General features: G+C 48.3%; 1 protein-coding gene across 4 annotated transcripts in view; it reads left to right on the forward strand.

Moving 5' to 3' along the window:
• Window positions 1–25,177, forward strand: part of COL27A1 (collagen type XXVII alpha 1 chain) — a 153,728-nt gene that overhangs the window by 67,834 nt on the left and 60,717 nt on the right. For all 4 annotated transcript variants that reach the window (XM_072025311.1, XM_038188066.2, XM_027470675.3 and 1 more), the window contains 12 exons: window positions 391–444; window positions 4,592–4,636; window positions 7,182–7,235; window positions 7,657–7,701; window positions 14,707–14,760; window positions 15,480–15,533; window positions 15,689–15,742; window positions 17,276–17,329; window positions 17,641–17,694; window positions 19,633–19,677; window positions 21,022–21,075; window positions 22,551–22,595. In XM_072025311.1, coding sequence (XP_071881412.1) covers window positions 391–444; window positions 4,592–4,636; window positions 7,182–7,235; window positions 7,657–7,701; window positions 14,707–14,760; window positions 15,480–15,533; window positions 15,689–15,742; window positions 17,276–17,329; window positions 17,641–17,694; window positions 19,633–19,677; window positions 21,022–21,075; window positions 22,551–22,595 — 612 coding nt within the window. The remainder of the gene's footprint in view (window positions 1–390; window positions 445–4,591; window positions 4,637–7,181; window positions 7,236–7,656; window positions 7,702–14,706; window positions 14,761–15,479; window positions 15,534–15,688; window positions 15,743–17,275; window positions 17,330–17,640; window positions 17,695–19,632; window positions 19,678–21,021; window positions 21,076–22,550; window positions 22,596–25,177) is intronic.

A 25,177-nucleotide genomic window follows, 5' to 3' on the forward strand; every position in this document is an offset into this window, starting at 1 on the left:
CATGAAAAGTTGGGTCCAGCAGCCTCAGCAAGGGGTGCTTTTCACAGCACGGCCAAAGAAAAAGCCTTCCTATCTCCTCGCTGGGTTTTCTTCTCGAGGTTTCCACCACTGAATGTGCGGCTCACGGCTGAGCCTTGTAAACGAGACTTCTGGTTACCCTTCACTGGCCCCAGGAGAGGGGAGTGAATCAGCTCTTGGCCCCACGGAGCCTCTCGCTGGGCGCGTGCTGGTGGAGCAGGGGTGGTTTAGACGAGGACAAGCAGGCGGCTTGGCCCAGGCTTCCTGGTGACCTGCTGTCAAGTGCTGCGCTGCGTGCTGGGGACAGTTTTTAAGCTGGCTGCCTTCACGCCAGGCTGTATCAATAAGTAATACTGATGTTTTCCTCCTCAGGGTTTTCCTGGTGATTTTGGGGAGCGAGGACCTCCAGGCATCGATGGGAACCCAGTAAGTTGATGGCTTTTCCCCTTGTTTCTTTTCATTGTGGTGGACATATCGTGCTAGTGGGAGCTGAGTGAAGCTTCTCAGCTTGGTGGCAGCTGATAGCATTTTGGTGTTCCTCCTAAAAAACAAACGTATGCCCCTGCCCTGCTCGTGCATGCTGCGAATTCCTGTGTTCAGCTCAACATCCTGCAGCTGCTGGGTCATCACGTTGCCATTTGCTTTCTGTCTCCCTCTGTCATCTTCCCTGCACCTTGGTCTTGATAGATGCTTTCTCATCCTGAGGATGTGATTAGAAGAAAAATCAGGTGAGAGAAGGTAGGGATGCTGCTCCCAAGGAGCAAGCAGTGGCCAGAGCATGTGGTCCATGCCACAGGGCCACAGGGCCACAGGAATGGCCCTGTTGACTCTGGTGTGCTTGGGATGAAGCAGTATGTGAACAGAGCAGCAAGACAGGGCCCACAGAGAGAGTGATACATCGTCATAAGGCACCACAGATGGCTACATGACTGCATGAGCCCTCTGAGGTGCAGGCCTGCTACTTGGTTGTGGAGAAGTCTAAAAGTGTGTAGAGAAATAAGCTACTTCTCTCCTGCTTTTCACCACATCTCATTTTCTGATGAGGGTTAGCTAGCTGCTACTGCGTAGTTTGCATCTCACTAGCATGTAGCTGTGAGCTTCTGAAGTGCTCCAAGCTTCATGCCTTTCCTCAGCAAAAGGGAACCATCGGCACCTGTACAAGTGCCAGGTTGCCTGCTCTGGAGCCTGGGTGTGCTGGGGAACAGCTGCAAAGGTCTGGGCTTCTGCACCCCTGCCTCGAGCCTCCCCCAGCCCCAGCACTGCGGTGAGAGAGGTCTCCAGGCCCCTGAGTTCTCGGCCTCCCTCCGGTCTCCATCTGACCCCTGCTGGCTTTCTAAGAATGGGATGTGTCTCCTGGGAACTGGGTCAGGATGGTCCCGGAGACCATCTGAGCAGCTGGATGCTAATAAGAATTATTTTGCTCTGTTCTTGTAGCACTTCATGCCAAACAGTTGGGCATGTGCTGTGTTTTCCACTGCTCACAAAACATGCCATTGTGGACTGTAAAATTATCAGATGTATTAATTATTTGAAATTATTTTCTGAATGGCTCTGTCAGTTCTTCCTCAATTAGCAGACAAGGCGTCCTGATTCATCTTTGAGATTCATACTGTCTTGGCTGTTCGCACACAACATCGCAGTGTGGCTGTGGTGTTCAATGGAGTGATTTGTGTGAAGCAATCTGCGCCTTCCGCGTCTTAAGTTCCCATTCATCACATATGCGGCATAAAAGTTATTTTCACAAGCAGACCCAGCCAGCAGGCCAAGCTCAGCTATGCTCCAGCCTTTGTGGGAATTCAGCAGCAGAGTTACAATTGCAGTGAGCTGAAAGAATTAGATTCCCAAGGAATCCTTCTGCAGTTTTCCCATCCCTCAGTCAACATAAGCCGTGGGTCAGAGTGGAATCAGTAGTCCCAGAGTAGAAATCTTTCTAGATTGTATTGCTGTTTCCAGCCAGCCCACCAGGAAGAGCAGGAGTCCTGGAGGTCAGGAAGGCTCCTTTTCTACAAAGAACTTGTTTTGTTTTCATTTAAATTTGCTAGTTGTCTAAGCCCCATTCAGAAGATGTGCTCGATGTTAGCCGAACGCCAGTTCCCAGAGCATCGGGGAGCAGCAAATGTCCTTTCCGTTAATTCATCCAGAAAGATCGCTCTTCTTTCATCTTATCAACGGCTTTTAAATATTAATGCGCCTTGGAGATCGTAGAATGAAAACAGACTGTTTCGGCGGACTTGAAGGGAGGTTCACAGGGTCACGAGTGGAGTCACAGACACAGAAAAATGCCAGAAAGTCTGTTTGCGGAACAGACAGCTATGCCGGGCTTGCTAGGTGGAGCATGCAGCTAAATCACGGGCAGGCTGCCACGGGTCCTGAGCTGCCCCATCCTCCGTTTGATCCCCGAGCACTTCGGCCGCTGCCGTCGCACGGGGACAGCCGAAGCCGCCAGCCTCTGATCTTTCCATGCCTCCCAGCCACAGCCAAGGCTCCCGTGACCGCAGGGGCGTTCTTCCCTCCTAGCAGCTCGCTGAGAACTGTCGAGCCATTGCATTCCAGATCCCCGTTCCCGGAGCATTTTAGCCACTCTAATTAGTGTCTTAATCACAGGAACTGGACATGGGAAAGGACTGTTGATTCATCTCCTTGTCTCATGTCCCAGTGCCAGATTCATGCACTGCAGAAGAGGATGGAGCCCCGTTTCCCTCGCAGGTCAGGGACCAGCCTGTCACTGCTGATGGCCAGGAAGGGAGCACCTGGAAATCCTTCCTTCCCAGCATAGGGAATGGCTCAAACAACAATTTGTCCAGCCTGCCTCTCCCAGAGGAGTCCAACCCCTCCTCTTCCAAGAGGAAATCCTTTTGCATTAGACTGAGGCCGTGTGTTTCCACATTTACCCTTTCTCTTAAGGAATACCCTGGTGACATAACTCAGAAATCTAGGCAGTCCCACGCAGTGGGACCCAGAGCTGAGCATCCAGCTGATCTTCCCAGCCACCCTTGGAGCCTGCAGAGCTCCTGGGGAGACCCAGGCCACCGTGCAGCTCCTCTACCAAGTGTCCTCAGGGATGTTCCCTCTCCTCGCTGACCCTAGCAGTGCCAGGCCTGCCTGGATGCTTGAAGCCAACCTTGTTGCAGTAGCTCTGAGGACACAGAAATCCCACCCGTGAGGAACAATTGCTCCACAGATGTCCCAAGTATGCAGGAAAGGAACCGGCCATAAAAAAGCAATTTTAGACTGGTTGAGATTATGAAACGCTTTTTGTGTGCGCTTGCCCAATAGTCCTTTACTCCACTTCCCATAAAATAAACACACGTAACCCTTTGCCCAGGAAGGCCGAGCATGTTTAGTCACGTTGTGTCCCCTTCTCCTTCATTCTTTCACTGGGCAAATCTTGCCATAAAAGGGGAGCTTTATTGCACCGAAGGGTACTCCACCAGATGTGCGCCATAAACCGAGCTGGTCTGTCAAAGAAAGTAGCCAGTGTGATCCAGAGCAGGGGTAGGGTTGCCTGAGCCAAGGGGAAGCTTAGCAGTTCCAGTGCACTTGTTTGGGGAGGCCCTGCTGGAGCTGGAGGTGTGTGAGGGCAGCTCCTTGCTCCGACAAGCAGCCTGCTGTCCATGCGGCCAGGCAGCAGGATATTGGCCAAGAGAGAGGCACAGGGATGGGCTGAGCTTCTCAGAGGGACTGGTAATTTGGGGAGCTGGACGGGTGATTTGTGGGGGTCTAACAGCTTCTCTGCTGCCCTGCACCAGGAAATGCTCCCAGGCACCTGCTGGTACCCCTGGCACCCGCCTGTCTTTGAGATGCTGGCACAGAGGGAGTTTGTGGTGAAGCTGCGAATTCAAAGCAGACCTGGAGAGCAGCCTCTGCCTTGAAATGGGGAGCTCTGAGCTGCTTGGAAAGCCTCTAAGGGGAGGCTAGATGGATGAGGCAGCACACAGAGGAGGCTGCAGGTCCCCCATGTTACACCACCCCTCCTGGGTGCTCTCAGGCAAGGAGCAGCCTCGGAGTACCCCATGTGCCAACCACACTGCCAGGGCCCATCCGCCAGCACCAGAACCCAGCACACCCTCTCCTCAAATTGCCCAGTTTAATTTTCATCTGCATTCTCCTTTTTTCACGAGTTTTACTGTTTCTTACCACTACCAAACCCTCACCTTTCCCCGTGCAGAGCAGCACCTTGCTTCTCCATCCCACCCTAGCTTTGCAGCCCCCGTGCCCCCTCTCTGCCCGAGCCTTCCCATCCCTCGAGGCAGCTCCCACTGCTCTCCTGCCTGCCCCATGCACATAAAATGCTGCTTTTATCCAGCCTGCTGCTGGGAGGGGACATCAGCCTGCAAATAGCTGCAGAGCAACAAGCAGCCCTGTGTCTGCAGAGGCTGAGCACCCACAAGAGCAGGATCAGTGGAGTGGAGTCTCTCCATCACTTTGGCCAGGGAAAGAGGTTGAGGAGGGGGGAGGAAGGGGGAGGGACGGTGTTTTCCCTGCCCTCAAGCCCTTGAAACACTGAGCTGCCTTTCAGCCTCTGTTTGTCTACAAAGAGCCCATAACCATGTCGGTCTGTCTTTCCTTTTAGGGAGAATTGGGAGCCCCAGGTCCTCCTGGAGTCGTTGGACTCATTGTAAGTATAAAAACAAATGGAGATCTGGCTTCTCGGGGCTTTAACCCTTTTGGTGTGCATAACTACACACAGATTTTCTCCTTCCTGTGCCGGGCAGTGAAAGGGATAACTGTGTATGGGGGAGGCGTGACGGCTGGGGAGAGAGGAGTGGGCTGGTGGACCGGGAGGTGGAAGAGAGCAAACCCTTTCTAAGCAAAAGGGAACAGAGTAAATATTTACTGTTAGAGCACTTACTGCTAGATAACTCGCCCTTTTGATAACATTTACCAGGGTATTTCTTCTAAGATGCAATATTCATTCCATGCCAGAATCTGTCATCTTATAAAAAGCGAGTCCCTAGGAGCAGTAACCCAAGGATGCACAGTTCTTGCTCACTGGAGAGACCACGTGCAGGAACTGTCTGTCCTTTGGGTACAGAGGAATTTTGCGCATGCTCCCACTGTCCCACCATTAATCCAGGTAATTGCATACGTAGCCAAATTCCACCCTTCATTACACCCCTCCCCACCAGGAGATAAATGGCTGTAAGAAAGGGTGGCAGCTCATCCCCTGGCAGCTGTGGCGGGGGTTAGTGAATGCCCAGCTGAACGTATTCTGGTTTATTTTTAGGGCTCAGTACTTGTTTCAAGGTATTTCCTTGCACAAGAAGTGGTAGGCTCTGTTAGCAACTATAGCTTTCTTTCAAAATAGTTCCTCCTCAGCTATGATAATCCGTGAAAATTTAATTTGCATTGAATGGTTAGAAACAGTCTCCTTTTGCCGTCCCATAACTTAATTACAGGAGCGTGTAAGTCAGCCCAGATTAAGGCCTTGGCTGCACTGGGCATTGCACAAACACAGAGCACCAAACCTGGAGATTTTATACTCCTTGGAGGAAAAGCAGAGAATATGGTGGTATAAGCGTATCTTGAATTTGGGGGATTGGGGCAAAGGTAGATGGTTTCTGTTGTGGGCTTCTTCCTGGCTTTACTTCTGAGGCAGAAAGTCAATCCTTGGCAGCACTGTTTTTTCGGGAGTCGCGTGCCGCAGCAGTGACACTCGGCTGCTGGCTGCTGGCACAGCTCCAGGCAGATTAAAACCTCAGCCCGAGATTCAGCTCAAACTGAGCAGGATCCTGTGTCCCGGGAGAACAATCAGCTCCCGAATTTGGGCTGCCGAAGCAACCCTGGCGGGACTGATCTAAGGGTGATTCCCTCCATTTCCCCAGGGAGAAGGGGGCACTTCCAGCCTGCCTACTCACAGAATCACAGAATCACAGAATTTCTAGGTTGGAAGAGACCTCAAGATCATCGAGTCCAAATCAGCCACCCCCTGCCCTGGGCTGGCTGTAGGGCACACGGAGGCATTGGGGTTTGCTTCTGGCTGGCCCATGTCCGATCCTGATCCCTTCCTTCCTCCCCTCTACAGCCCCCTGGGGACCGGCTGTTCCCTCCGCGTGCCCTGCAGGTGTTTGGGCTCATTTAAAAGGGGTTGGAGAGCAGAATTAGAGGTAACTAAAGCCTCTTGCTCTCCTAATTAGCTGTGCGGGCAAAGCTTTGAGTAAACGCCTTTCTACAAGAAGCCTTTATGCTGGGAGGCATGAAAAGGGCATCTGTTAGGGGCCGCGGCCCAGCGCTCCCGGCGTGGCTGCGGGCCCTGACTGCGGGCCAGGGCCGCGCTCCCTCGGCAGGGCCGGCCCTGTTTATTGACACACTGCCCGTATCACTGGCTCCCTTCATGGGCTGAGAGCAATCAAAGCCTGCTTCAATGTCGGCCACTGAAGGCTTCCTTTTATACGTGCGTGTGCAGGTACACACCGCCACCATGAACTCCAGTGTCCCAGGCTTCTCGCACAAGGCCCGATACGTGATGCCGGGCTGTCTTCTCCCTGCAGCCGCGTGTCCATGTTGCTGAGGAACCTCTGTCCTTTCCTTCCTGTTTTCCCCTTTCCTGCCCATATCCGTCTAGATATCAGATCTGAGTAGCAACCTGAATTTCTTGACCACTGCCTTTTCTTCTGCTGTTTGGGTCTGGGTCCTTTTTGACACTCCCTGAATCTCCCTCCAGAGAACTCAGGAATACTGTGGTGGCTTCTTTCTGAGACCATGAGTAACTTCACCAAGAGTAAATACACTCCAGGACTGTAGTAAACCAGCTCAATATTTTAATTTTTCAAATGGTGGAAAAGGGAAAAGAATCTATTCATAAAATGTATGAATTTAGGAAGAACAGGCAGAACCAAAATCTCAGATCCTACAACAGTTGCAGGCTTCAAGGTGTTTTCTTAATTAGTTTTTAATTATTTTGCCACTAATTTACCACCCTGAATTCCTTAACTAACAGAGGCTAAATGTGAGACGAACATCCCATGCATTTTTACTTAGAAGCTGTCCACATATAAAAAGTCTCTTGGCTAGTCCCGGGATGCTACTTCTGCTGGTCAGTGGTGTGGCTCCTGTAAATTGAGGGATACTGGGGGACTGGATGGGAGAAGAACATGACACCACATACAGATGTCTGTTGGTTTTGCACCTAATGACTTCGATAATTTTCTTTCTCTTACTAGGGTGACATGGGCTCTGTTGGACCTATAGGCTATCCAGGACCAAAAGGCTTAAAGGTGAGAGAATACCTGAGTTACGTGAGCTCTCGTCCCTCCATGGCAGGACTGAAGATCATTCTGTTCCTCCCTCGGGTGACCATCCTGAGGGAAAGGATGGTCCCCAGTGTTGCTTGTACGTTCACCCAGGCACAGGACTGCTCAACACAACATCCTGCTGGTGATCTGCAGTAGGTGCAAGTTACTGGAGAATGCCTGGGGCATTTTCCCTGCATGCCTTCAGCCCAAGAAGGGTGTTTGAAGGTTTGGTGGAGCGTGCTTTGGGAGCAGCCTGGTATTTGGCCTTGGGGCTGTGCCAGGCCAGTGGCACAGGCCAGTGCTGTGGGTCTGAGCCACCAGCCCCACCAGGGACATCAATGTCAGAGACATGAGCAAGTCTTTGTGGTGGCTCAGTCTCAGCCTGAACTTTCTTTTGTTTCAGGGGCTGATGGGAAACCCTGGAGAACATGGACTGAAAGGTGATAAGGTGATCTGAATACTCCCTTATTGCACTGTGTTTTAATTTTGCATGGGAAACCCCCTTTCTAGCTTCTCTTTCTTACTCAGCACCATGGTACTGATTCTACTCTGGCTGGCTCTTTGCTCCCTCCCTTCCATCCTACCCCTTTCTTGAAAGCAAAGTTTTGTTTTTTTCTTTCTTTTATGATATCTGCCACATCCCCTTTTCCGTGGGGCTCTAGTGTAGATCTAGTGTAGATGCTCAGCTCCTCTTTGGAGCTTCTGTCTCACACTGTTGATGATGGTAACCGTAAGATTATCTGGTGTTTTGCTGGGCTTTTATGGTTTTATATTGGCTACAAGATGGGATGGGGAGGAGGGTGAAGACTGGAAGTGGGTTTGCATAAATGTGTTTGGAGGAAACGTGATATAACAAAGCAGCACAGCTCGCTGGAACAGACAAACAACTGGATCCCCAGGAAAACATGTTGTGTGTTAGGTACCTCTGCTCCTGTTCAAGAGGCTCACCTCAGCTCAGCTTCCTGCCGAGAGGAAATTGCCTTATGCCGAAATGATATAAATCACTTTGGAAAAAGAGAAAAGGAGAGGGGCATTGATGGCAATGATTTAGTGCTGCTGGCACAGAAACACGCAGCTTGAGCTAAATCAGCATGAATCTGCCTGTGTAAATGTCTCATTGTCATGAGAACCATCCTCCTACAGATACTCAGCTGCAGGATTTATTTAGTCTGAAAGAGTGGGAGGTGCAGTCATTTATTGTTGGCTCTGATTGCTCAGGAGGGCAATGCAAAATGACCATTAATTGTATTCTCCTCCTTCTGTGTGATGTTTTATTCTCTTATTAGATGTTTGCTTTTAGAGAATGATTTAGTAGCCCAAAACAGCACATGGAGGAAGTAGTGTCAAGCCAATTATTTCCACTCTTATTACGTTATAGCAGTTCTTTGCCAGGGCTCCTGTCTGCAGTTTCCATTTCTCCCCTGTACTGCCTTTTCACTTTTGTAGAGAGGAAGGACAGGGCAACAGAAGGGCTTTTTCTCTAGGACAAGTTTAAGACATCGGAGATGGTTTCTTGACTCAAAACCAATTCCCAGAGGCCACAGACTCTTCTGACTGCTCCTCGGAAGAAACCTATTAAGAACTGGCCAGCATTTAAATCAGTGTTTAACAAAACTAAACTTCGTGGACATTCCAGTATCCACTGCTTTACACAGACTGCTGTATTTATCCCCAGTATTTCTCCAGTTGCTGCTATCATAGTAAATGACCAGTTTTCAGCTCTCACTGGAGCTATCCTTACAACAGTCCCAAGAGCAGAGTTACCCACCATCTCCCAACAGCCCTGTGCTCAGTCTTACAGCTCCTCTCCTGGGGTGCTGGGAAACTTTCCTTTCCCTTCCAAGCTACCTCTCTCACTGCATTTTCCTTGGACAGGACAGACTCCCTTCCTGGCTTTTGTTACAGCCCTTTCCTGATCCAGGACTGACAAACCATCCTTCCTGCTCAGGCTTCCTCTGTCCCTAAGGAGTTGACCTTAGTTTGAATATCTTGGGGCGCTATCAAACACTCAGATCAGACTAACAGTGATACCAGAGCTAAGAGAGAGCTTCCAAACAGCTTGTGTGTATCCTCTCCAGCAGTCCGAAGGCCAAAGGGATGGAAAACACAAGGCAAAGGGGAACCAGATTTACTTAGGCATCGATGGCCACAGTTCTCATCTGCTCTGGTGAATGCATGCAGCTCTGACATTGCAGGTTTTAGCCAAAGCATCCGAGTTTGCTGTACCTGCTTGCATGAGTTCCTCAGTTCTCCTTATGTTTGGGGGAGGATTTAGCCAGAAACAGCTTAGTGGGGTTTGTTCAGTTACTTGGTTCTTGGCCCAGTTTATAATGCATCCCTTCTCCAACTGATCAAAAGGCTGTTGTGTTCATTTACTCCAATAATTCTTCAGTGAATTGTGCCTCAAGACATTTTATTTTCTCTCACTCTAATTTGGGCTTCATGAACAAAAACACTCATCCCCTCTTACAGCTTGTTTACATTTGTGTTTTAATTGTTTATGCTCTGGTACCACTGAGAAATGTAAATGATAGCTGGTGTTGCTGCATTTCCTCAGTTAATAGCAAGGGAAAATCGCTGCCTTCAAGTAGCTCGTGGTCTAAATGTACATGTGGTTGGAGGATGGGATGTTTATGCTCTTCATGAGGGCTTCTGAGTCACAGAAGTGATCGAGGAGGAAGATACTAGAGGTAGGAAGTGTACCCTGGCCTCTTGGACTCTGTTCTTTCTGGCATCATCTTTCCTCTTGTTGCCTGCCTCATTTCAACAAAGATGTTTTCCATCTCAACCTTTATTTAGAAGCTGCGTGATAAATCTTTCTTTATTCCCCCACTTCGTTTTGGCCTTATGCGTTTCAGCTGAAGGTGGTCTTAGAAATGTCTGGCCTAAGGAAATCCCTGGTGTCGGAAAGTAGAGGCAGGATTTCTGTGTTTCTGTAGTGCCCAGCCCTTGGGCTGCAGAAGGACCCTGCATAGAGCTGATTTATGTTGGAGGCTCCATTCTGTCATCTCCAGCAGTCATGTCACTGATAATTTCTGCTGCTACTGCTGTTTTGGGGCTGGAACATCTTAACTGATTTCGCTGATTGCTTACTATTCGTTTTCTGCCCATTAGATTTTGACTTCATTAAAATCATCCATCATCATCTTCAGACAAAACTATCTTACTGCTATGACCAGAAACATAAGCAACCTGCCTGAGTCATGCACTTATTCTCTATGCCTGTCAGTCTGAAAGTCTGCCTCCTGCCATTCTTGAAACATTTCCAGAGCATGGTTGTGTGGAAATCTGCCTCTGCAGAGATCCTCATTTAAAGCTCGGTCACCTCCCAAGTAACAGTTCCCTTCTCTGCTGGGTGGTGGGGATGCAATTACCAGGTGAACTTAGCTAACTAATCAGAGAAAACAGTCCAGCCACTGCAGGCTGGTGTTTGCTGGCTGGAGCACACCCATCCTGCTGTGCTACTTGATGAGTACGTGAGGTCCTTGAGCTCCCTATGAAGAGCAGATTGGTTCAGACTTATAGCTGATGCTTTTTGCCTGCAGTGCCTTCACAGGGAATGCTGCAGAAGGACGGGCTGACACCATACCTTGAGGTTGCATGGCCCATAGAGAAAGTTGTGTTAGAGTCTGGGAGTCCTGGTTACATCCCTGCTCATGAACAGGGCTCAGGAAACAGTTCAAGATGTATCATTTCCCATAGGAGCTGAGCTGCTGTCTTCAGCTGTCCAAGCGTCTTTCCTGAGACTTTAAGTGGGCACCCCAAATTGCTAGTTCATCTCTGAAAGAACCGAGCCATGTGCCAAGTGTGCTGAATGTGCAAGGTGAATGCATCCAGGTCCTAGCAAGCACAAATGATGCTCAGGCAGTCGACAGGAGCTGTCAACCTCACTGAACATCTCCATTCCAGCAGCACGTCAGCACCTTACCCCAGAGAGTCCCAGCCTACTGAAGGCTGCATCTTGTATGAGGATGTTAGTTGGATTCTCTTGAAAGCAGTTTCTAATAAACCCGTTCAGAAATGGAAGCTTTCTCCAAAGACACACAAGGGATTAGTGCAGAAGTTTCCCATTATCCAGTCAGAGGGGAGAGGGGTGAATGTTCTGCTCCACCATGGCTTTCAGAAAGCTGGTAAATCTAGTTAAACTTCACGTTTAAAAAGGGAAAGAAAGAAAAAAAAAAAAAAAAAGGAAAAAAAAGGCCCTAGATATTTGGCAGCATCTGAAGTGCTAGATCAGCAAGGGCAGAGAGCAGCAAACCTCGCTGCCCCATGCTGACAGTAATCAGTAACCATTCATAATTAGCAGCTCCTAGCAGATGAGAGCAGCCCCAAGGGTCGCTCCTCACACCTTCCATCTGCCACCACCTGTGGATTAGCCCAGCTCTGAGGAGCAGTGGGGCTTTCGAGAGCATCCCACATCCTCCTTGGCAAAGGATGGGTCTTTCTCCTGTCACATTTTTACAGATCTTGGCCTCTTCTGTACCTCCCTGCAGAGCTGCCCGTGCTGTGCCACACGCCACTCCCTGGGGACCCTGCAGTGTCCTGGGGTACCTGGAGCACAGCCTGGCCCCGTGCCTGGCCAGCCCCATCAGCTGCAGCCCACTGAGCTTTCTGTGGATGTGCTGATGAAGATTTAATTAGATGTCTGCGATCTCCTGTGCAGCCCATCTGTCTCAGTCTCAGTCCAAGTGTGTGGCCTCATGCAGATTTGTCCCCTTTGCACAGGAGCAGCTGGACCAGAAGCAGTTGAAGCCCAAACATGGTGCAAAGTGGCTGGGTGCTGTGTGCCTGAGGCTGCTGCCTCTGCCCCCTTGGGAAAAGGTCCTCGCTGCGATGCTGCGTCTTTCAGGAATGCTGCTGCTGTTGTCCTTTGCCACGACAGGGTTTTTTGTTGTATTTTGGGTGTTGTTTCCTATGTTGCCTTGTTCAGTATTCTGTAAGGGGCGGCGGCTTAATGTGCAGAGCCCACCAGTGCTAGCCAGCCCTTCTCATAAAAGGTAGCCCAGAAGTTAATGGTGGCTTTTGCAGCTTCAGATTTCCCACAAAATGGGCCTGTCTTCTGTTTCCATTTCCATGTTTTCCTGGAGGCAAGGAGAGGAGGCAGACAGGGCTGTGTCTGCTCTTACAGGGAGAAGTGGAATTACTGCATAACCCTGAAGCAGAGTGGTCTTGAGAAGCCACGTGGTGTGATGAGCACAGGGGGAAGGTGGAGGAAGGGGAGGAAATCCTAGCTCCTTGTTCCTATGAAGGAGTTTTATGAATGAGGACATCTGTAACTAGTGAAGGACATGGCTCGGTAAAACACCTCAAGTAGTTTTGCAGTGTTAGCTCCCCATATATTGCCAAGCAGAAAACCCTGGAAGAAGAGATGTGGGATCAAGAGCAAAATGAGGTTTTAGCCCGGACACCTCCTCTGCGTGCTGCAGGCAGCAAACCTGCGTCACGCCTGCTGATCAGCCGCTTCCTTCACAGCCCCCTCTGTGCAGCGTTGCATGAAGAGGGGCCTCAGGGTGAAGCTGCGTTTCTTTTTATAGGTGAAACATGAAACACAGGCAGTATCCCATGGGCAGATCCCATTTGCAATTCCAGACCTTGCATTCCTCCCCCTCCCAATCAGCAGAGTGCTTGCAGCCCCTTCTCGTCATCTCAGCATCATTTATTTTTTTGGTTAATAAATACTCTGAGCTCTCCTCTTTACTTTGTTCCTCGAGTTAAGCACACACAGCCTGAGTCAGTGTCAGATTTATGTCCAAGGCAGCTAAAAGTGGGTGCCCTGAACCTCAGTTTTGCTTTGGGGTATTAATGGCCACTGGCAATGCATCGTTCGTGCCCTGCTGTTTTGCTGTGCAGGAAAATGAGCTGGGCCATACAGTAGTTTTTTGCCACCCCTATTGTATCTAATGCTTGTGGTTCATCTGAACCAAAGCTGTGTAAATAGCTGATTTTTTCCATTTACTTGCTTTGCCAAAATAAAAGGGGGAGATGGAAAGTAGTTTAGATGAAGCAAACTGTTTGGTTTGACTCAAATTAAAATACTTCAGGCTAAAAAAAAGGAGTAAATGCATTTAACTTTTTTTAAGAATGGCATTTCAATTTTGATATATAAAAGACTTGTTTTGAAGATGATTCAGTCAAATGTTCTGAGAACATTTACCAAAACATTTAAGCAAATTTAGCATGAATCCATGAAATGTTTCCGTCATTGAATCTTCATGCTTCTTAATTAACTTTCTTCTGGAAAAGTTGTGTCCAAAAAGTCTTTCCCAACTCAAGTCTTGACCGTTCACAATTTCATTATCCCATGCAAGTTGCCACAGTACTTATAATTACTTCAACCCTTCGATAACAAGTGGGTGGCTTTTGCCTGAGTAGAAGTAGACTTACTCTTTCATCTCTCTGTGGGCTTTGGCTCTGAAGCAGAAGTCCATGTGTTTTCCACGTGGAGTATGTTTAAACATAGATCCTTTTACTCTTCTGTGTCTTGTTCCCTTACTGGGAAGAACATTTTGGATGCGTGTGCCATGTATGGGACACAGCTCCTCAAGCAGTTACTTCTGGTGGGTCTTATCAGTGTACCCAGTTTTTGATAGTCACTCTTCCTTTGACTTCCTATGTATTGAATTTGTATTTATATATGAATTTTCTCTGCACCCTCCTTGACTCAGCCTTTATTTATGTAAATCACTGTACAAATGAGGTTGGGAGGGACCTCAGGAGGTTACCTGGTCCAACAGCAGGTCTAAGAGGTAATACAAGATAGCCACTGTTTCTAAGAAATCCTTCCTTTAGGGATAACTACTTCTACACAGGGAGTCGGAATGCGTTAGGAAGTCCTGAAGAGGGGAAAGACAGCTCAGGTAGAAAATATTGTCACTGATGCTGTGCTCAAAGTTGGGATCCCCATCCCAGCAAACAGCTGCCTACCCCTTACAGGGAATCTCACCCAAAATGCTGCCAGTGGGATGGTTGTAAAGCGTTACGAGAAGTTACTCTTGTTTTCTTTTGGGAGAGAACTGATCTCTGGTGCCTGAAGCAGGGACCCTGAGTATTGTTTTCTGTGCTGTAGAGCCTTATGAGAGAAAAGGTCCATTCATCAAGTGCTAAGCTAACTCTTCTGTTCAGCTGAATTTTAACACTTCGCCACCTTCACGGTTGCTGTTAGCCAGAGGAACGTAGCTTCTCTTCTTGCAGCCTCCATGGAAACACAATGCTTGCACTTTCATATTTTTCTTTCCCTGAAGTTTCATTTTTCAGTTCGGAATCAATGTTGGGAAATGCACACAGTGTTCAGGATCATTGTTACAGTTAATGCTATCTACAGTTTGTCACCAGTTCAGCTTTGAATGGAGCTGGTGATGAGCCTTTGGCTGTACATTGTACCGTCTAGCATCTACCTGGGCATTTGGGCTATTGCTGCTGCCTCTTTTAACTCTCTTTGGTGGTGTGTATCCAGGGTGATCAGGGAGGAGCAGGTGTGCCAGGAGATGTTGGCTTCCAAGGAGACAAGGTAATTGTTCCCCTTTTCTTCATCATTTTTTCCCCTTTTATGGGTAATTTGTGTGGCCACCAGCCTCTCTATGCCTCTTCAAGCCATGAGGAGCTGGAGCCAACTGCAGCCTGTTGCCAGGTCCTTTTCTTTAGATAGTTCCCCTTTGGAGTACTCTGCTAAAATTTATGTCATTAGATGGATTTTGTTGTTACTTATAATAAAAAACGTTCTGCTAGTGGCTTTCCATATAAAGGGCCATATTCTCATGCAGAAACTGGAAATGATGGGACAGGGCTGGACTGGTGTGCCTGTGTGTGGTCCAGCGGCTGCCGACTCAGAGAATTTGAGTGCTCGATGCAGCAACTTAAACCCTGACCCAGTGAAGCACTTAACGCTGTGCGGAACTGCTGAGCAAATGACTGCTCCCCCAGGACTACAACGTGATGCTGACTTCAGCTGACTAAGGCTGTACTTAGCACCACACTGGGGCCTATATGGCCCCGAGCCACAGCCAACTGCAGCAGCTCATGTACTCCTCAGGGCTAAAGTCATCCCCAGCTTTAGCAGAGACATCTCACTGATACCAGGGCAATCGTCCTGGCTCCTTGCAGGGCTGAGAAACTGCTTAGAAACTCCTCCTGTCTCTGCAGAATCTGGGGCTGGAGCAGGGGGAATTGGTGTTTTTTGATGCTTTGTTGTGTTTTCTCAAAACTCCTCTCTTTCTCTCTCTTTCTCAGGGTAGCCAAGGTTTGCCTGGGGTCCCTGGGGCACGAGGGAAGCCAGGCCCCCTGGTAAGTAACCAGATGTCCTCTGCTTCCTAATCTCCCTTTCCAAAGGTTGAGTGCCCAGCTGGAAAGACAGCTTGGCAGGGGTATGCTCTGCTCAACAGGAAAGCCAGCAGCTGGGAGCTAGCTCACTTTTCTCCATTTTTTTCTGATTTCTGCAGGGAAAAGTTGGTGACAAAGGTCCGGTTGGGTTTCCAGGACCACCTGGCCCTGAGGTATGTCCCACAGTGCTGGGGATTGCTGTCTGGTGGGATTCATTGTTCTTTAATCAATGGAGGTCCGGTTTTGTTCAAACAGGGAAATGGGACAAACTGTCCATCTTGTACCCTCTGACAACCCTACACTCACATTGCCTGATCTGCAGTTAGTCTTTCTGCCTGATCTTTCCAAGCCTTTTTCTTCCTATTTTGTTACTTGCAAGTCCCATACGTAACATCTTGTTCTGTTCCTGTTCCAAAAGGTCTGTCTCCAAAGATTGTCCGTCCCTTGGCACACAGCATGTCACAACCCATCACCTCTCCCCATCTTTCACTTTTAACAGCTTGGCAGACACACTCTGCAAAGCAGAACATCCTGTTGTTTTGCAGAGGGAAGCTCTCAAGGCTTTTCTTCGGAGCTTCCAAAAGTTGTAAGAAAAAACAGTGGTGAACAGAGATGGAGCCCCACATGGTCTCACAGCCACCGGCCAGTCTCTATGAACACTAGTCTTTTTCATCATATTGTTCTTTGACCCTTTTTGTTCTTTGGCTGTTCTTCTGGGGCAGCAGATTAATTTCTCGAGTCTTACACCTCACTTTCCACCTACCCTCCTCTTTTCAAGCCTGGGGCTTCACTCCTCTGCTAGGATATGATGGGACATCAGTGGCTAAGAGGGGACCAAGATAGGTTCATGACCCTTTCTGCATCTCATGTTTTCCTAGTTTCTTCTTTCTCTATTTGTCATTGATATCCTGAAGGTTTTGTGGTTGTTTTTTTTTTTTTTCACTTCTTCGCCTGCAAAATACCATTTCAAGTAGAAAACAACCCTCACTGCCCTTAACAAAAATTTTTATGGTGATACCTTAAACCCGGGCTCGGCTTTCCCCTGGCGTATTGTGGTTTTTCTCCCTCATAAGCAACCAGACAATGCCTGTGAGATGCTAGAGAGCCTCTTCCAGCACGAACGATGGTCTGTTTTCCCTTCATCACTGCTCTGGTATTTTACTGGGTCTGGAAGGGCTCTCGGTCAAGTGCTGCCACTTAGCAATCTTTGCTCTTTGTTGCTATTGGAAATAACTGCAGATTCCTTTGTGTGCTCGGCGAAGGGGTGGTGGGTGGAAAGGAGCCGCTGCCTGGCTGAGGGCGGCCGCTAATGAGCATGTCAGCACCTTTCCTAATTCCTCGCCCGCTGCCCTTTGTCGCCGAGGCGTGCAGTTTGTTTCTCAGAGCAGTGAGATTATGCGCTGACTCATAAAGATTAATTAAAACCCAAATTGCCGTTTTTAGCCCTGTGATGACAGGAAGGCCCTCACAGCAATAAATCTCCTCAGATGATGGACCTAAAGGGAGCTGCTGGGGAAGGCTGCCCTTGTGTCCAGCCGATAGTGCGGCTCCCGTTGCGGTGTTTCCTTCCCTTTGGGTGCTGCGTGGTGGGCCACACACGGACACCACCAGCATACAACCAGTTTCCCGGCATTCAGCCTTTAACTGAACCTCTCACAGAGGCTGCAGAAGTCCTTTGCACCCAAACCATTTCTCCTTTTCTTCAGGGCTTTCCAGGAGACATCGGCCCGCCGGGAGAAAATGGCCCTGAAGGCCTAAAGGTGAGTGGAGCTGAGAGCGAAGCTCTGTAGGGGCGGGAGGCAGCCAGGGAAAACAAAGTAGTGGGAAGGGGGGAGAGAGAAAGCCCTGGAGATTCCTCAAGACTGTCCTGGCCAGCCTTTCAGCTTGGTCTGTTTGGCTTGAGGTCCCTCCAAGAGTGGGGTTTTCTTTTTTTTTTTCAACTTTTTTTTCTGTAACAAAATTGACGTTGGATGACGTCCCGTGGCTGTGAAAGAGACTTTCTCATTTTAATAGCCCTTCTGAGCTTATGTTACTATTTTTCTGAGTATCTTTTCCTTTGGCTTCTTCTCAGGGGAAGCCGGGAGCACGAGGTTTACCTGGGCCGAGAGGACTGCCTGGACAAGAGGTGAGTGTCCTCAGACAAAAAGCAGATTGGTTTTAAAGAATAATGTTGAATTTTGAAGATTAATGCACACTGAAGCGGTGCCTGTGTTTTGAAATCCTTCTGTCCCTCAGAATTTGGAAGTAAATGCTTATATTCACCGGTCAGAAACCCACAGAAAAGGAGCTTCCCCTAGGCCCTGAGGCCCTTGCTTCCAGTCACTGCTGGCATCCCTTGACCCTAAACTCTGCACCGGCTTTTCTTCTTAAGTCTGTTCCCCCACGCCCACACACACTCCTGAACGGATGTTAATGCCCTTTTCCCTGCACATCCCTTTGCACAGACATGCCCTGACCTGGCTTTTGCTTTCTGCTTCTTTTAAGTGTGCTTTCTTTCAACTGTGAGACCTGCAGACTCTGCTGTCTCACATGGAGCAACGTTATTAGTAAAAAGAGTGCAGAAACTGAAACTGCTATTTGCAAAGATTTGTTTGCCCCAGCATCTCAGAGCTTGCAGCTTTCACCTGCCACTGCATAGGAAGACTTGAAGCTTAATTCCAGTCGCAGTCATTGACAAGGGAAAATTGTCATTGATTTAATTGTCCTGGAGCTGCAAATACTTCATGGCGGCAGCAGAGAAGGCCCGAGAGCCCTCCTGTTTATCCCATTGCAACGCCAGCGACTTCAGTGTAGTTTATTCTGGGTCAGACCAGTGTAAGCTGTTTGGAGTCATGATACATTTTGCAAAAAATACTTAGTGCACACATGGGCAGCAGCTCAGACTAATAGCACCAATCATTCTGAACTTTTTCTGGGAATTCTTTTGCTTGCTCTCTAAATGTGATTAATGCAAATTAGCTCATTTATTTGCACTGAAATAGGGAAAAAATATTCTAGGCAATTTACAAAGGGAATCGAAGCCCTGCATTCCAGGTTCAGGCAGGCATGACCAAGCTGCCTTCAATTTACTCTAGTTAGTGAGCATAAAAGTAAGACTGAAGACATGGACATGGACTTTGACGTGAGCTGTGCTGAGGGACTCTGAATGTGCACCACAGAATACGACTGTGCCTTCACTGCTTCTGTTACCTGAGGCAGAAGGTCAAGGCTGTGAATTACACCCTCTTTACAAATGTGGCATACTGTGGGTGGCTTGTCTGAGCCCACCGGGCTGGGTTCCTGACTTCCAGTCCCAAGTTCAGCCCGCCAGCTCATGCCACTTCATTACCACGGCTGACCACCTAAATGAGAGCAGCAAGAACCGTGGCTGCCAAGGGCGCTTTTAATTTCTCTTGGCAGTTGGTTTTAGACACTTGAGATAATTTTTGTGAAGCTTAATTGAAGGTCTCCTAGAAACTGTAGATCTGATCCTATCACATTAGAAACTGGTGCAGAGCCAAGGGAGAAGGCCGAGTCCAATTGCTGTGTGAGATTTTGAGATAGCTCCACCGTGTAGCAAGTGTAGTCCCATTTGAAAGCAAAAGGGAAACCTCCATGCAGTTGCCAAATGGTTCTGTGGGAAATTTTGCATCTCTGTTTTCGTGGGGGGAAAAAAAAAAGAAAAAAAGAAAGAAAGGAGTAGAGAGCTCAACAGCATCCATATCCCTGCCAAATCAAATGAAACAGAGCCCTGTGAGCATGTCCAGTGTATCCCATGGGCCAAATGCAGCCCGTGATAAGCCCACCCAACTGGTGTTGACTTCGGTCAAATTTTGGGTGGCCTTTACTGGCAGGACTTGACTTCAGACTGTAATTCCTGATGTGGGGAAAGGAGTTGGGGAGCCTCAGAGATGTTGAGCTTCCTGCTGTAGGGGTTCAGCAGGAATCAGTTTTTAAAATGTGACAGCTGAACATACAGCCTGTGTTTAACTGCTGCTCATACTGCAGACCTTTCATTCTTATGCATGGTGAGACCAGGCTTTGTCACTACTTTGCCCTTTATTTTAATTTGTTTTCTCCTCAGGGAGATGAAGGGCCCTTAGGACCACCAGGAGTCCCTGGTCCAGAGGTAAGTTTTAGTGGTTTACTCAGTTACTACCAGCTCTGTTGACTTTGCCATGAAATTGTAGTTGAAATAACATGAAGCTTCAACCCTTCTGGCTTGAAGTGGGAAGTCATCTGCTCTTCTAGAAAATATTGCATTGTCCAATCGCTTGATCCAGGACATATGAAAGTCACAGAACAGTCTTTCACAGGATGTTGAGTAAGACTCTGATTTTATAATTTGTTTAAAGTTTCAGACCTTGAAAAACTATCTAACATTCATACACAAGATAAAGTACTTTGACTGGAAACCATCTTTGTAAGCAGCTCTGTTGTTTGCTTCCTTGATTTATGGTATTTTTCAATGAAAGTAGAAGGAAAAGTAAGAAAAAAGACAGGACATTGAAGTAGAGTCCTTTTTGTCATCTACATCACTCTGAACATGGTGATGTATTGCAGAAATGCAGTTAAGAGAAGCAAAAAGAGTATTATTGTATCTGTGAGCCTGCCAGCTCACAGGGTTTTATAATGGTTATGAACATAATTGTTATTGCAAGATAGTGAAATATCTTGTAAATTGGAAACTGCTGAGAGCTTCTAGGTGGATGAGGAAATAAATTTTTATCTTGCATTTCCCCCATTATTCTATTAGATACTTTTACTCCTTTCTTGGAGCAACATAACAAATCCAGTTACCTCAGTGCCTGGGAGAATGCCGTAATTGTTCTCCTAGCTAGAGGGAAGGATCAACATGAACCCTTGGGTCTGCAGGTTTATTCGTGCTTTTCTAAATTTAGCTGTGGATGTCAGCCTGGCTTGCTCCACTGCAGGGACACTCCTGCTCCCAAACCCTCTCTCGATGCCAGGGATAGAGCCCACAAGAAGCCTACATGGCCAAGTCCCTGCCAACACCAGGGAAGTGCCATCTTTGGATGCTCAGGAAGCAGGTGTCTTTGCTGGCATCACAGGAAAATTTCTGGAAGTCGAATAAATCCAACTAAATACTGCAGAGAATGAGCTAAAAGGCAGCAACAAATACCTTGGCTTGGTTGATTACAGTCCATGAGTAATGTTTCTGATGTGATGTTTAAGCAATGGAATCGAGCTGCAGGGGCAGAACTGTGCTGAACCTTAGAGAAGCTGTCTGAACATGTTCCACATAAATCAAACCCAATGTCACTCGAGACAGCATTTTCTTCTTGTGTTGCCTTGGCATCAGTGAGGACTGCTGCATCCTTAGCACGATAGATTGGCTGGGAGCATTGCTTGTAAGCTGCACCTTGTCATATGGATTCACAGACACATTGCTGTAACCCAGGGCAGCTGCAGGAGTCATTATTTAGCTTTTCATATTTATTGTGTATTTCAGGGTCGACCTGGCCGGAAGGGATTTCCGGGAAGACCTGGTCCTGATGGTCCAAAGGTGAGGAAAGAGTTGGTTAATGATCAGGGAAGCAGTGAGTAGAAGGGAGAAGAGGTAGAGGGATGTCTCTTTTCTCAATTTCATAGTGCTCCAAGCCTAGGGTATTCATTTCGGAGAGGACAAGGGAAACCGAGGTTTTATCTTTTTCTCTCAATTTTGGGGTCTCGGTTCTTGCTTGGTTTCTTCAGAAGGAAGAATGATGGTGTGTTTTTTGAGCCATGTGCTTTGTTATATAGTGTTTCTCCTCTGATATTCACCACCACCACCCTCCATCATCTCATGTTATTTTCCATTGTTTCTCCACATTTTTGTTCTAAAACAATGCACATCATTCCTATCTCTGCTGCCTAATTAGCAGCAGGAGCCATCCCAGGGCAGCCCGCTCCACAAACCCACACTCAAAAGGAAAGAGAAATCCCAACAAAAACAACCTCTTCAAGCAGTAAATAGCAAAAATGTGGTCTGGCAGCACATCTGGAGTATCTGCCTACTGAGAAAATACAGCTGCCGTCACCCAGAGACAATACTGCTGAGCGGTGACTCTGGCCCCTGGATGGCCTGTCCAGGGGCATCGTGCTGGCCTTTCGTGCTGCCATGGCTGTCCCACATGCAGGTTTGGATTTCTCCTCTTCCTCCTGTTTTTCTCTTCAGCCCTCATTTTCCCCGTTCTCTGAACTTCTCTGATCCTACACTATGATTTAGCTTGTGTGTGTCGTTCCTGTGGTTTTCCTGCTCCATGTGACAGTAATTTGCCTATGGTGGAGGTTTTGTAAGAGCAGAATCAGGGTGCAGCATTGCCTGGGAATATTTGGGTTGCCTTTTGTTATTCTGATTCTTCCACTAGCTGGTGAATTTTCTGTACCCCTTCTCCTCTGTCACTCAGGAGCTACGCCTCCCCATGGCATCCACACTCTCACTCCCAATAGATGTTCCTCAAATCTGTTCTGGTTGATCACTTTCCTACTCTCTTCCTGTGGCTGATATATATCATCCTTCATCTGTCCATTTTACTCAGCTGTTCAGATAGAAACATTATGGGGTAGAAACACCCCGGCTTCAAGAGGATCCCCAATGAGAACTCACGCCTTATTAACCATAGGGATAAATCACCCAGGACTAGGCTATGCCACAGGAGAGCAGGCAGCTTATGTTTCAATGTTTGAGTTTGGGTTTGTGTAGGTTATGTCACCACAGCAGGACCAGCAGCTTTTAGGGGCATTTCACTCAAAACAGCATGTTTCATGTTTGTGTCATGTTTGTCTCCATGTTTGTGGCAGCTGTGTTTCTTGCTTTGGATTAGTTTTCAAAAAACTGGGCTTTGTAAGAAGTTCTTGTAAGAGGTTGCCTCTTGCTGGTTTTCCACAATTCAGAAGCAGCTTCCCAAATGATGGTGTACACAGAATCATGTTGTAATGAGTGAGGGGCTGACTGGGAGCAGCAGCTAACCATGTGCCTCCTCTCCTCTTGTCATGCAGGGCGAGCCAGGAAACCACGGCCGACCAGGGAAAGTTGGTGAGCAGGTAAACTCCTTGTTTTTCTTGTCTGTTTGATGGTTTCCTGTGTTTAACATCTTCTGGATGAGCAGTGTGCAGGCAGAGGGCAGTGGCCAGGGGCTTCTGACCGCCTCAAACCTCTCTGTGGTCCAGGTGCTCCAGCTGTGACATAGGAAACACGTCTCATAGTCTAGCTGAATCTCTCAACAAACAGCACTGCCAGGGGCCATGGGGTCTGTTTTGAGCTAGAGGTTTTCCCATAGGCTGTCTGATAAAGTCACAGTTCATGTGGACATGCTTTCAGAGGAGACAGCAGCCAAAGGCCCTGAGCAGGAGAGGCACTGAGCTGCATTTCAGTGTACCGCAAGAGAGAACGTTCTGCTGGGTTAGCAGGGGACGTTCATTATCCCTGTAGGCTTCAGGGGAACCACAGGCATCAAGGAAAGAGAAACAATCGTTGCCATGTCTGTGATTGAAACCAACCAGCTTGTCCACCACCAACCCTGAAATTGCAGCCGCGGAGCCTCCAACATGTTCTCTGCGTTCCTACATGACCACACCAGGCTGGATGCAGCCGCTGGCCCTGGCAAAGAGGGTGTCACTGCTCAGCACAGCTGTCCTTCCCAGCACTTTCCCTGCCTATGGTCAGCAAGTTTGGTTTGGTTTAGTTCATCAGTCTCCCTGGCTTTTCTTTCCCCTGTATCCACCAGCTGGGGGTCACTTACTTGTGGGTTTCTGACCAAGCGTGTCAAAAAAAAGCCATGATGGATCCTTTACAGTACCAAGCAATCTGATGGGCCTCGGTATGAACCAAGGATGGTTCATATCAAGGATTTATGTCTGGAAATTAGAGGCCCTTCTATATTATGGTTAATGATTTACTGCACGAAGAGCAACAACTGAAGAAACAAAGCTGCTCCACACACCTGAGGCTGCAGCCCAAGTGCTGTTTGCAGCTTTAGCACCCTGTGTATGGCCTCGGGGAGCACCTCCCAGTGCTCCGTGCCTCGGTTTCCCCTCCTGTAGAGGACACAAGCCAGTGCTGCCTTCCAGTCTGGGGCCTGGTGAGAGGAGAACTGACAGGGAAACACCTTGGGCTGAGCACTATGCCTCCTATTCTCAGGTGGTACCTGTGGATACTGCTGTATTACAGTTAGAAATAAATATTTAGAAGTGCTTTGAGAACCTTAACAAGATGCTGCCACTGAAGGACAAAGCATCATTAGGATTATTATGCTTTACCATCCCTCGGGACTGACCTTGGATGCAAACTGTAGGCACTGTTCGCTGAAAAGAAAACACAGCTGGCCTCCGCTGACACCGAAACCAGCACAGTGGTATGAAAGCTGCCTGTATTATTCTTAGTCAATTAGTCTCTGTCTAGAAATATCACCCAGAAAGAATTTCCATTTCCATACCAGTTAAGTCATTAGAAGAAAAATGTCGCAGCGGCTTAGTGAGAAATAACCTCCCTTTCCATCACACCTCTGCTGAACAGTGTGGGAGTGTTGGCTTTTCCATCCTCCTGAGCCTCAGCATTTGGTCTTGGGGCTGCGTTGGTTTTTTGCAGAGCTCTGAGGGGTCAAGCTAACAAGGTCATTCGGTGCTGAAAGCCACCTTCAGCTTCCCCCTGTTTGCTCCTGGGGAGGCCTTGGAGGCACAACAGCAGTGGTCAGGCATCCCAGACTTGCTGCTCTGCCCTCCCTGTGGGTTTCCTCTGGCTGGAAACCCTCAGCATGACAGCATGAGAAAAGACCGGCCATCCATCTCACTGCAGCTCTCTCCCCTTTCGTACGGACACCTGTTTAAGCTAACGTGGGAGTTCCTGTAGTGTTTCCAGACACTTGAGCTCTCATTGAGGAGCTGAGTTTTTAAGGCACAGGGAAGTTCCTGATACGTTGTTTTTCCATCACAAGGATGCTGGCTGGGAAAATTCATTCATAAGATGCTTGTTGTCTTCAAATGCTGGAAGAAGTCCAGCTGCAATCTCCCCTCCTGTACCCTGAAATGTGTGATTTAACCCTTCCTTGCAAGTGGATAGAGGCAGAATAATATGATGAAGAACACGGAGCCACTGGTCCAGGCCACCAGCTTTCCCATCCCAGAGCTGGGAGTTCACCTCAGTGTCCATCCTGAAGGTCAGAGAGCCCTACAGGAGAAGCAGCACCCTGCACTAGAGGCTGAAAATATCAGTGAAGACCTGTGCCAGCTGAAAAAGGCCAAGGCTGACAAACATCCTTAGTGGGAATGAGATTCTGTCGTGGCAGGGACAGCTTTCTGAATCCTTCCTCCCGTCCAAGAAACATGGCAACATTGTGGTCATCTGTGTCTCCATCACACCCTGCAGGGAAGGCAGACACTCATCTGGGGGGTATTTCTTCCTTCAGGCAAGAAGGATGTTGTCCCAACAGCAGATGTTATTCTGAAATAATTTGTCAAAGGAAACGAGCACTGTCGGTTCTCTATTCCGTGTGTTCTCCTTGCAACACCCTTACCGAGGAGGGAGGTGCTGTGATATCAGCTCTGCAGGTGGGGTCTGACGTGGAGTTGACTTGAACAGGGTCAGATGGGTCGCTGAGAAGCAAGCAGGGAATTCACTGATGTTCCTA

The sequence above is a fragment of the Anas platyrhynchos genome, chromosome 18 (assembly GCF_047663525.1).
Source record: "Anas platyrhynchos isolate ZD024472 breed Pekin duck chromosome 18, IASCAAS_PekinDuck_T2T, whole genome shotgun sequence".
Lineage (NCBI taxonomy): Eukaryota > Metazoa > Chordata > Aves > Anseriformes > Anatidae > Anas > Anas platyrhynchos.